This window comes from Eurosta solidaginis, chromosome 5 (assembly GCF_040869045.1).
Source record: "Eurosta solidaginis isolate ZX-2024a chromosome 5, ASM4086904v1, whole genome shotgun sequence".
Lineage (NCBI taxonomy): Eukaryota > Metazoa > Arthropoda > Insecta > Diptera > Tephritidae > Eurosta > Eurosta solidaginis.
In genome coordinates this window covers 46,174,973-46,187,403 of record NC_090323.1, presented here as the reverse complement: position 1 = coordinate 46,187,403, position 12,431 = coordinate 46,174,973, and the positions used below count along the sequence as shown (strand labels likewise).

Here is a 12,431-nt window from a genome sequence, read left to right as displayed (position 1 = left end):
TTTCCTACTGGGATGCTCATGCTTTCGCTTCCACTAACACTTACATTTTAATTTCAGGGACTACTCTCTGGGTAAACACTTAACATCCGTCCTAAAATTAATGAACTATAGAAATCGATCTACAGCTTCAGTTTTGGATTAATGCGGCAGTTACCCACGAACGTACGTAGAAAAAACGTGTCAGCTGACACGACCTATCTTATGAGTGTGCAATGTAAACGAAAACTCACCGACGTGCAACGCCCGTACGTACGTAGCCCGGAACGTAGAAATCAAAACAATTTTGATTTTTTCCGTAAGAACGTGTCAGCTGATCGCTCTCTCACTAGACAGAGTTGCCTAGTAAACTTTTGTGCGCTAATTTTTGACCGTTTGCAATTTTATGCAAAAACGCCTAATTAAAGTTTGAAAAATTATGGAAATAATTCGAAATAATTATTTAAAAGTGCTGATTATAAATATTTAATCTATTTATAATTATTTAATATGTATTCCGGCCTTTTACAATATCAAAAATTAAATTGGAAAAAGTTGATGTTTCCATAAGCATACATGCAAAATATATGTAAACAATACACACACAAATATGTTATGTACATGTACACAGACGCACACATAAGCACTGTTGCCATTGACCATTTTGCATGTATGCTTATGGAAACATCAGCTTTTTCCAATTTAATTTCTGATATTGTAAAAGGCCGGAATACATATTAAATAAGTATAAATAGATTACATATTTATAATCAGCACTTTTACATAATTATTTCGAATTATTTTCACAATTTTTCAAACTTTAATTAGGTGTTTTTGCATAAAATTGCAAACGATCAAAAATTAGCGCACAAAAGTTTACTAGGCAACTCTGTCTAGTGAGAGAGCGATCAGCTGACACGTTCTTACGGAAAAAATCAAAATTGTTTTGATTTCTACGTTCCGGGCTACGTACGTACGGGCGTTGCACGTCGGTGAGTTTTCGTTTACATTGCACACTCATAAGATAGGTCGTGTCAGATTACACGTTTTTGGTACGTACGTTCGTGAGTAATGCGGCAATTACCCACCGACGTGTGCCGTACGTACGGCCGTTTGTCGTACGAAGCACGTTTGACCGAACTCTCAAGCCCGTAGGAATCATTGTGTGCGTCTGTGTACATGTACATAACATATTTGTGTGTGTATTGTTTACAGATAAGCACTGTTGCCATTGACCATTTTGCATGCATGTTTATGGAAACATCAACTTTTTCCAATTTAATTTTTGATGTTGTAAAAGGCTGGAATTAATATTAATTAAATACATATAGATTACATATTTCTAATCTGCACTTTTACATAATTATTTCGAATTATTTTCACAATTTTTCAAACTTTAATTAGGTGTTTTTGTATAAGATTGCAAACGGTCAAAAATTGGCGCACAAAAGTTTACTGGGCAACTCTGTCTAGTGAGAGAGCGATCAGCTGACACGTTCTTACGGAAAAAATCAAAATTGTTTTGATTTCTACGTTCCGGGCTACGTACGTACGGGCGTTGCACGTCGGTGATTTTTCGTTTACACTGCACACTCATAAGATAGGTCGTGTCAGCTGACACGTTTTTTCTACGTACGTTCGTGAGTAACCACGGCTTAACTGCCGCATAATGCGGCAATTACCCACCGACGTGTGCCGTACGTACGGCCGTTTGTCGTACGAAGCACGTTTGACCGAACTCTCAAGCCCGTAGGAATCATTGTGTGGGTCTGTGTACATGTACATAACATATTTGTGTGTGTATTGTTTACAGATAAGCACTGTCGCCATTGACCATTTTGCATGCATGTTTATGGAAACATCAACTTTTTCCAATTTAATTTTTGATGTTGTAAAAGGCTGGAATTAATATTAATTAAATACATATAGATTACATATTTCTAATCTGCACTTTTACATAATTATTTCGAATTATTTTCACAATTTTTCAAACTTTAATTAGGTGTTTTTGTATAAGACTGCAAACGGTCAAAAATTGGCGCACAAAAGTTTACTGGGCAACTTTGTCTAGTGAGAGAGCGATCAGCTGACACGTTCTTACGGAAAAAATCAAAATTGTTTTGATTTCTACGTTCCGGGCTACGTACGTACGGGCGTTGCACGTCGGTGAGTTTTCGTTTACACTGCACACTCATAAGATAGGTCGTGTCAGCTGACACGTTTTTTCTACGTACGTTCGTGAGTAACCACGGCTTAAGGCATACAAACATTTTACGCAACATCATACCACGTAAAGGGGGAATAACAGACTCTGATTGGGTGTGCACACCCGCCTGTTTTTGCAACCAGGCCTTAACCCCATTTTTATCAACACTTTTTTGCAGGCTAATAGAGAGTATAGGCTTACTACATCAGTTCAGGTTTTAGGAGGACTTTTAGGTACTTTACTCGGTCAGCATGATTATTGTATCACAGAATAGTAGCTACGTCTTCGCCGAACTTACGCTGAGCTCTTTGGGTTGCGAAGATAGGCAGAAAATCCATACTTCAGATTTAATTTGAATCTGGGTTTCAGCTAAGAAGTTATGGTTCTTCAGTGGAGCTTGCTCCGTTTATGCTCATGTATTAATTTTCTTCGGGGTATCACAACGGGCTATGATATCCTATGTAAGCAGCGGAGGCGGCCACGTCAAACCAACTTAGCCTACGGCCCATTGTAAGCATCGTGGGAGCTGTGGTTGATATACAAATGTGGAAGAGTTGCTTAGATCGAATGTGGAGTTGAATTAAAACCAGTTGCCATGACCCATATACTGGAGGAGGATTTACATAGCCCTCCAAATGCACCAAGGTGATGATGTGTTCACTCATATGATCAATTGCTACCAAGGAAAATGATTCTTTGGCGCTGGCCAAACGTCCCACGATCCGTGTGCATTGTTGCAACGTAAGGTCAGAGCGACGACGGCAGGTACTTACGTTATATCGATCAGTTTCATTTGAGTTGCGGCATATCAGCACGTAGACTAACGGTAGTTCGATAAACTGCGGTCTCAGTCGAAATACGCGAAACGATAGCAAGATTCTGGCGACACTCCACAGCGAAATTTTTCTACAGGATCAACCATGCTTTCCTTTTTTAAGATGACGAAGGACCTCCGTTTGCATCTGCATAAAAAAAGGTGGTTCAAAAATTGTTTCGGAAACGTTTGTATTTTATATGGTAGCGTGCTCCGCCTACCACACCGAAGATCCATTTATAAACAAATTTTTTTTAATTAGAAGACAAATTTTCTAGGCAGGGTCGCCCCTCGGCAGTGTTTGGCAAGTACTCCGAGTGTATTTCTGTCATGAAAAGTTTTCAGGTTTTGCAGGTTTTTATTTGTGTAGTAGCGATAAAGACACTCCACGAAGGTAAAAGTGACTGCTATCTATAATGATAATCCCTTCCCGGGGACAAGTAGATCTGCCACTAAATTCCAACAGCCTAACTCCCATACTTTTACATAGGACTTAGGGGGTTATGCCCTATCCTTGCATGGTACTAAATGTTACATACTTTTCTGCGCACTTGATAGTATTTAGATCTTTTAGGCGATAGAGTTTAGGAGTTGGTTAAGGTTGGAATTTGGTGGCTGGTACAATTCCGAACTAGCATCTTATAGCTATAGATCTGTTTTCCTTCCAAACTAGCATCTTAAGGTAATTAGCAAGAATACCTCGGCAAAGTTTTGGTATGAACACGTCGATTCTTATAGGTCATGCCATCATTCCGTCCGTAAGGTACATAAGGTAGTATTTGAAGCAACAATTGTGGGTACCTAAAAGATATAAGAACATATATTTGACCATATACATATGTGACCCGGCCTATGAAAAGGTGGCTTATGACTCAAAAAAGAAATTGCGAGAAACAGCTGTTAAAGATAAACAATGCATTTCTTCAGTTTCTTCGTTGTAGTAATTTTGTTTGGGGTTGGAAATGGCCTTAGTTGAGTATTGCCTTGGTCGTTTGCTGCGCCAAATAAATAAAAATAAGGAAAGACGGTGTTGTAGACACAGCTGAAGAAACCAGCTAAATAAAAACTTTCATTTATTAAAAAAAATAATAGTAAAAGGACATTGTGAATCCATCACGACATCACAAAAACAACATACAAGTTTACTGAAAATTACAAAAATAAAATACTAAAATTATTAATCGCCATTAAATTTGCTCAGCAAGTCCAATAACTTTTTCTGATGTTCCACCGTACGTACGCCCAAACGAACAAAGTCCTCTGTGCGTATATTCAAAAATTCTTCCAAATCCAAATCCTGTTCGAATGGTTCAATATATTCGTCAAGGCCAATGCTGCGCAATAAAGTCGAAATATTCATAGTGCGATTGAGAAAATTTGTAGTGTTGTTGTTGTTGTTTGGTGTGAATATTTCGCTATTGTTGTTATGATCCGGACTATTGCTGCTATCGCTACTATTGTTGTTATTGTTTTTGTTGTTGTTTGTATTGTAATTGCCAAGTATAGCCGCACTATCGGGACTTGTGATGTCAGCGCTAAAATCTGTCTCCGAGTCAACGGTAGAATTTAATGTGAAAATGGGTGGCGAATCGCTTACAAAATTTTTGCCATTGAACATTTGTTGTTGTGTTTGTTGTGTAGATTGTTTAAATAGTTGTTGTTGCTGTTGCTGTTGCACTGATGACTTCGGCTGCTTGGGTTTTCCTACTGGCGCTTTGAAAGGTTCCTCCTGAATTGTAGCTTGCATTGGTGCCACAGATTTTTGCAAATTTTGAATATTTCCTACTGTCATCCCTGCCATATCGATGCATTCGTTGATGGGCGATAATCCGGGCGATTGGAAATTTTTGATGGTTGGTGTAAAGCAGCGCACATGAATGCGATTCACAATAAGATTTTGTGCTTCCTGCAGGCGACTTGCGTCGAAGACCATAGTAGGCGTGAGCTCATATTTGAACTCCATCATCTGAGCGGCCAATGTGGGCGTTCGACATTCTTCCATATTTTAGTAGATTTAAACAATATTTTTATTAGAATTTTTTTTTAAATATAATTTTCTTCACTAAAACAAATAACGCGTATACACAATTTAAGTAATTAAATATTTTTTTAGTAGCTACCGTTATGTGGAAAAACACAAGTAGCTGCAGTGTGCTGGAAAGTGTGCCGTTAGACACTAAAGCAGAGTTGCATTTTTGAGTAATAAATTTTATATTTATTTTTTATACAAAAGAAGTTGCCACCTTTCCGGTAAACAATGAAGTATGGTTGGCAGCAACTTCTAAATTCAATTGGAGATTTTGAATTATAATAGGGGGACTCATGGAACCGTATAAATGCCTTATAAAGTGTGTAAACGTATAAATTTATCTAGTGCGTAAACGAACTGTCAAATTTTGTATGAAAAATCATTTACACAATTTGTATAAATTTACGCGCACATTTCATTGTGTAAACGCGGTAAACTCAAAGGAATGCAACCTTGCAGACATTACAGCAGGCATTTTCATCAGAAATCTGCAACATCAGCAAGTCATTTACAAGAATATCTTAGTAAAGACGTTTTAGTTTTGATTTTTCACTTAATATTGGCATTTTTTAATTTGTATAACAATCAAAAAATTTTTGTTTGGCAATAATACAGCTGATAAACAATCAAATTTATCAAGAGTATTTCTAGGTGCGTTCATATAACAGCGTGTGTAAATGGATATAATTTTACACCTTATAAGTTTATATGCTTTCATGAGTCCCCCTAATGTAAATTTTCTGAACTTCAGCTGTAGTTCTTTGAACTTCAATTGCCATTTTTAGTACTAAAATAACAACTTGAAGTCCAAGTGCAAAATTTCTTAGCTTCAATTGTTATTGCTTCAATTGGAAATTCTGAACCAAAATTGTCATTTCGTGATCTTAAATTAAAATAAAATAAGTAAGGCTGTCTAAGTTCGGGTGTAACCGAACATTATATACTAAGCGTGAGTTTTATTTGAACAGTTCATTTCATATAAATTGCTTTTGCGTATTTTGTTACGAGGGTTATATTTTTTTTGAGGCTCTAGAAATGTGTAATTCTTGCCCGAAATAGGGGCGTGGCACCGCCCGTTTAAAATAAAATGTTTCCCAATTTCTTTTTACAATAAAACTTGGTAAGTCAAATACCATTGATACAAAACTATCTTTCGCTAAAATATAGCTTACTTTTCTATTCTACAACCTTTTAAACATTCTTTATATATATAAGTGGGCGTGGGCATTTTTTTTTAGAAGTATTTCCTGCTATAAAAAAAGTATGTAATCCCAATTTTATTATGATATGTTAATTTTTATTCGAATTAGGCCTGCCGAAACTTAGTCAAAAATTAAATTTTTTTAACTCTTTGTTATAATTATATTTAAAACCATTGGTATTAAGCTCTTTTTCGCAAAGGTATATCATAATATTAGTCTACACAACTCTTTTAAAAGTCTCTTGTATAAATGTGGGCGTGGTCCCCAACCGATTTCGTCCGTTTTTTCTATCTCTAAGGAAAATATGTGTACCCAATCTTATTACGATCCTCCAATTTTTCTTCGAGTTATGTCTCCCGAAACATAGAAAAGTGCTTAATCAAAAAAAGGGTCGTTGCCACTCCCATTTTCATTTGAATATTTTCCTTTTTGTAGTCAGCTGAGCAGAGCTCACATAGTATATTAATCTTGTTCGCATAACGGTACTCCGTAAAATGATCTGGGCGAAAAAAGAAATTCATTTAGCCATGTCCGTCCGTCTGTCCGTAAACAAGATAACTTCACTAAATTTTGAGGTATCTTAATGAAATTGGGTATGTAAGTTCCTGGGCACTCATCTCAGATCGCTATTTAAAATGAACGAAATCGGACTATAACCACGTACACTTTTTCAATAGCGAAAATTTTGAAAAACCGTGGCTCCGCCCACTTTTTACTTGTCCTTGTTATAATTTCACTAGTGAAAAGAAATACCATTTTTCGCAAAGATATAGCTGATTTTATTAGTTCACGACCCTTTTAAAAATCTTTTGTATAAAAGTGGTCGTGGTCCTCAGCCGATTTTGTTAATTTTAATTTCTCTTCGAAGCATTCTTTATAGTAAAAGCATTTCTTTTTCGAATTGTGTTATGATAGGTTTAACGGTTTTTGATTTATGATTAAAAATATTTGTAAAATTTATTTTGTCACAAGTGGGCGGTGTCACGCCTACTTTCAAATTTTTTTATATTTTGTAACTTTTTTGTAATGTGTAGTTTTATTTAATACCATTGATATAAAGCTCTTTTTCGCAAAGGTATATCTTATTATATTCGCCTACAACCCTTTTAAAATTCTTTTGTATAAATGTGGGCGTGGTCCTTAACCGACCTCGTCCGTTTTTTCTAGGTATAAGGATTTTCGGTGCCACTCCCATTTTAAAAAATTTAAATTTTTTCTTTTTTCTTGTTATAATTTCATTTTGAAAATAAAACACCATTTATATAGAAGCATTTTTTGCAAAGATGTAGTTTGTTTTGTTCGTCCCCGACCCTTTTAAAAACATATTTTATATAAAAGTGGGCGCGGTTCTTAGCCGATTTCGTAATTTTTTTTTCAAACATTTTTTATAGTAAAGGCAACCTTTTTATCGAATGATAGGTTTAACAGTTTTTGATTTATTTTAAATAATAATATTTGTAAAATTGATTTTATCACAAGTGGGCGGTGCTACGCCCATTTTCAAAAAATTTGTCAAATTTTTAGGAAGTCTCAATCTGATATTGACACACATAAAATTTCAACATTCGAAGTGTATTGTTAACTAAATAATCTAATTTTTTGTGTGTTTCGAAAATGTTTTATATGTAAAAAGTGGGCGTGGTTATAATCCGATTTCGCTCATTTTAAATACCGATGGGAGATGAGCGCCTAGGAACCCATACACTAAATTTCAGTAAGATATCTCAATACTTACTCAAGTTATCATATGCACAGACAGATAAACGGACGCACAGACATGGCTAAATCAATTTACGAGCGTCTATATCCGTCTCGAGGCATTTATTCCGTTACGATCAACTGTTATGTTACCAAAGTTAATATACTCTGTGTGCAAAGCACAGATCAGAAAAAACCCAAACTTGGACCAAGTGAAATTTTGACTTTTGACGAAGAGTGGAGTGTCCAGAAGTAGAAATATTTGACTAGATGTTTTTTTTAACTTTGCCGCTCCGCGCATCAGACTCGAACTCATGAGCTCTTCCATGTGAATTCAATACTTACCCACCATGCCCGGCTAACTACTAACTAGATTTTAATCAATCCTTTTAAAATTACCCACCGAGCCCAGCCTTTAAAAGCAATGATCATATCTGCTCAAATCTCACGTAGTTCATACAGCATCATAACACTTCCAGAGAAAGTTTCCCCCGAGTAAGCCAAGGGCCATCCCTCAGGCGAAAAAAGCATTTGTTAGCAAGAATGAATCTCAGCATTCTTAGCCACTATGTAACAGAACCAATACAGGCTCCTTGATAACATGCTGTGGGATCTGCAACGGTCTTGGATTTGGATTAACGCAGAACCTTAGACCAGCGTCAAGATTTCCTCGAATCTACCTTTTTTTATCCCTGAAAGTGTGTATACCTAAGGAATTGATACTTTTAGTGAGGAACCTGAGACAGTAGAACAAAGTTAAATATTCCTTCCCGAGGCCTATATGGCCTGTCTTCCCTCCTTCTAAAAAAAAAAAAAGAATTAAGTTGAACGGTGCTTGCCAACAGCGTCTTTTTTTGGAGGGCAGAAAAAGTTCTCCCGCTCAAAACGTTGAAACGCTTGATTGATCTATACATACACGATAGGACTCGTCGTGTGGCTGCCGGTATCGCAGCATAACTAATGTAAAAGTAGCCAACTAAAACGGCTCTATCACGGCCTGTTGGGTAGACGAATCGATCCTGGCTGAATTTATTAAGAGATTGCTAGGCGGTAGAACTGACACAACAAAAATTTTTGGAGAAGCTGTGGCTCAGACTAATGAAAGAATGATCCTCTGGGGCATGTTACGTAAGCGATCTGCTATAGGAACTGTAGGCCTCGAAAAGTGGTTTCCTGTGCTAACGACCTGGACATCCTTATCAGGTAATGTTTTCCGGAGCGTACCAGTTAAATATAGTGTCTTTATCTAATAATAAGACCTCCTTTCTTCAATAGTGGCAGGTTCTTTCGAATTTCGCTGGCTAATACCGATCCACTTCTGTATAATTGAGCCTCGGTTCACCGCAGCTAACCCTGGGCTGACAGCACCTCTAGCCAGATATTGAAGTCATCCTGGGCAGTTTTGAGTTAGGTACCCTTTCCCATAATAATTGAAGTGTTGACAAGGCATAGCTTTGTTGCCAACGGCGGCAATGGAGCTGTTGATCGAGTTTACTCAATTACATATAGTAATTAAAGAAACGAACAACTCGACCAACGAATCGATATGAGCATAGCAAAAAAGGGCGCTGTGAAAGAAAAGTTCTGCGCATTGCTCAGAAGCTCAAAGATCAGCTTTCAGTACACCTATTTCATATGAAATTACAATTGTTACAACTGGGAGATAAAGTAGGCCAGAACCACATGTTACAGATTAAACAAACGATCCCAAAGAAAACTTAGACAACCGGTAACTGAAGGCCCAACTGAAGGAGATGCACATATGGTACGGCAGCGTCATCTGTGATACTATTTTAAGACGTATACGGAAATTATTGGACTACCAAAATTGGAGTAAAGGCGCAGAACTACACCGAATTTAGCCCTCATTTATTGCTGTAATAATCTGAAGGATCTGTCTGGATCAGGTAAGGAAATTAGGCCAGAATAGATAATTGATATATATCTATTGTGGCCTTATTTATTGAGCGTCTCTCATCCGAGACGATTGTAAATTTACTATATCTGAAGCTTAGTTAAAATGATCCACACGGTTCGTTAAGTTATGGCTCTTTCGCTAGATAGAAGCATATTTGTTATATAAAGTAAGCGATAACTTGTGCAACTTGTGGGACTGTTCTTCTTGAGGATTAGGCAGAGCCTAACAAAATCCCAATAAACCGCTCGGCGGCTAGTCCTTCATTTCCCGGAACGTTATTTAAGGTAGACGTCGCAAGGCCCTATTATCCTTCTGCTTTGTCTTGTCCATCGTGCTTCCTATTGTAACGAATTTAGAGAAATTCCCCTTATTTCCAACCTTCTGCAAACGTTCGCTAAATTGTCGAATAAATAACTCCAGTATTCAATAATGCAAAATGGTCTTTATTAAACTACTCTGAGAGTACTTCACAATAACACTTATACTTCACAACTAATTGCGAGTTTAAATCAAACTGATTACTCAGCTTGCGCTGCTTTTATACTCTCCGCTGCTTCATTCGCATACCCCTACTAAGGTCTAGTAATTTCTTGAACTTCATGCTTGGTTACCAGACATATACCGGTATACTTGTAGTTTGTAACCATATGCGTGTGAATATGTGAGTACTGTTTCGGCTGATGACTACATGTGTCTGTGCGTATCTCTCCGTTGCCTTGCATGTATGTGAGTAAATGATAATTGATTTGAGTGGCAGCTAACTTTATTGTTGTTGTGCCTTTATTTACTTAGTATCAGATTAGTGATGTGAGTATCACTTAGTGACCTCGGGCTCGCACATTCCAGGTATCTGCACTCACATCATGGTCCTTAAAATCATAGTCCTTAGAACATTTGTCGTGATCTGAGGATTGCTTTTTCGGTTTTCCATTCGCCGAGGTTTTTACACGGCGGGTCGCACACCCAGCTCACAATTCGTGTACGAGATTTATATTTAAGTCAGCTCTTTTAACAGGTTAGCCTTATCCAAAGCATGCTCTAAGCCCCTTAAGCCGCTGAAACAATTTATCCAAAGCCTTTCTTTCCTCTGTTATATATTTTGAACTTATGCAACTAACTTAATTATCTTACGAATAATCTTAATCTCTTTAATATAATAATAACAAAATGCATTAGAACTCAAAAATATGCAAGTTATGGCTGAGGAGAATTTTTCAAGCCTTCTCATATCCATCATAACCTTTGCCACACATTTCCTAAGATACAAGTTACCGCTGCCGTCACAACTGATGCTGCCGCGTTAATTTTATAATGCCCACTTTGGACCTCCGCCTTCGATTCCGCCCACCATTCCCATACGCCATCATGTAATGCCGGATCACAGCGCGGATCACTGATCTCTTTTTGTACACTCGGTACAGCACTTTGCCTAAATTGTTCTACCTCTTGTGCTAACAACTGCACCTGCAATGGATAGCGTTTAGCTAAATTGTAACGTTCGCAAGGATCTCTTTCGAGATCAAAGAAACATGGCTCTAGCAGCGGTTCACAACGGTGCATGGCCGTATTGAAATCTTCATCATTCTTTGGACAATGATGTGTTGCTTGTGCGCGCAAACTTTCAATTTCTTCTACGCCGAGTCTGTCATGGCCGAGTACGTGATGTACCTCGGATGAGAGTACTTGTTGTACATAGTAGGGTGCTGTGGGATCCGTATCAGCTTCGGGCAAGTCACCCAACCAACCATCGTGAATGCCACCATCCGTTGTACCATTCACATATTTGAGTGTGCCACGCATGTATGAACTATAGCCGTCATTCTCGTCTAGTACATGTATGAGACGTCTGAGTTGTGGTGCAGTATTTTCACTCAGTACTTGCCATAAATTCACGCCGTCTAACTCTAATTTTGATGGCAGCGTGATACCTGCAGCGCTTGCTAGCGTTGGTAGCCAATCGATAGCGTGTACCACTTGATTTGAGACGTAACTGCGTTGTTGTAGCAATGGACTCCATATGAGACCAGCTGAGCGTAGGCCACCTTCCCATGGTGATTGTTTTTGCTGTAATGAGAGAAGGAATGTTAAGAGATTGTAATTTTTTAGTAGGAGCAGTTATAGGAGGAATATTTTCTTCATACTTACCCCACGGAATGGATAGTTTGAACCAGAATTGGAATGTATTCCCAAAGTGGGTGCGCCATTGTCTGAGTATAGCAATACAATGGAGTTGTTGAGCATGTCCTTGTTGGCGAGCGCACGTATCACACGTCCAACACTTTCATCCAAGCGGGAGACCATACCTGGAATTAAGAAAAAAAGCGTGAGTTCCAAGGCGCACGTCTAAAAACTAAAGTTAGGTTAATTGGAGCTCTGTTAAAGCTTAGCTATGAAAAGAAAATACTTGGCGCAATTTACCTCTAGGTCGAGTTTTTCTTTCAATTTGCCCTGAACTTTTTTTCACGGCAGCTGCAATGCATGCGAGTTTTAGCTGAGAAGCTTTTCATGGCAGTAATACACTCGGTGGGTTTGGTTTGCCAAACCACTGTCGACGGGCAACCTCGTTAAGAAAAACTTTTCCTAATAGA

The 12,431-nt window shown here is 37.8% G+C and overlaps 2 protein-coding genes across 2 annotated transcripts in view; both read right to left on the bottom strand.

The window, feature by feature from the left end:
* Positions 1 to 4,026: 4,026 nt before the first annotated feature.
* Positions 4,027 to 5,141, bottom strand: mtrm (matrimony). Its single transcript, XM_067791036.1, has one exon. It carries the CDS (start codon positions 4,996 to 4,998, stop codon positions 4,174 to 4,176), a length of 825 nt encoding a protein of 274 aa, XP_067647137.1. The 5' UTR covers positions 4,999 to 5,141; the 3' UTR covers positions 4,027 to 4,173.
* A 5,124-nt stretch (positions 5,142 to 10,265) lies between these two features.
* LOC137253668 (arylsulfatase B) overlaps positions 10,266 to 12,431 on the bottom strand; it is a 50,952-nt gene continuing 48,786 nt past the window's right edge. Inside the window, exons 7-8 of the mRNA XM_067791035.1 lie at positions 11,989 to 12,146; positions 10,266 to 11,907 (exon numbers count right to left, since the gene is read on the bottom strand). Of these exons, the coding sequence (XP_067647136.1) occupies positions 11,077 to 11,907; positions 11,989 to 12,146 (989 nt within the window). The 3' untranslated portion in view covers positions 10,266 to 11,076. The remainder of the gene's footprint in view (positions 11,908 to 11,988; positions 12,147 to 12,431) is intronic.

Bases quoted from the DNA above. Each gene is read 5' to 3' on its own strand.
- mtrm (XM_067791036.1), bottom strand. From the start codon at position 4,998: ATGGAAGAATGTCGAACGCCCACATTGGCCGCTCAGATGATGGAGTTC.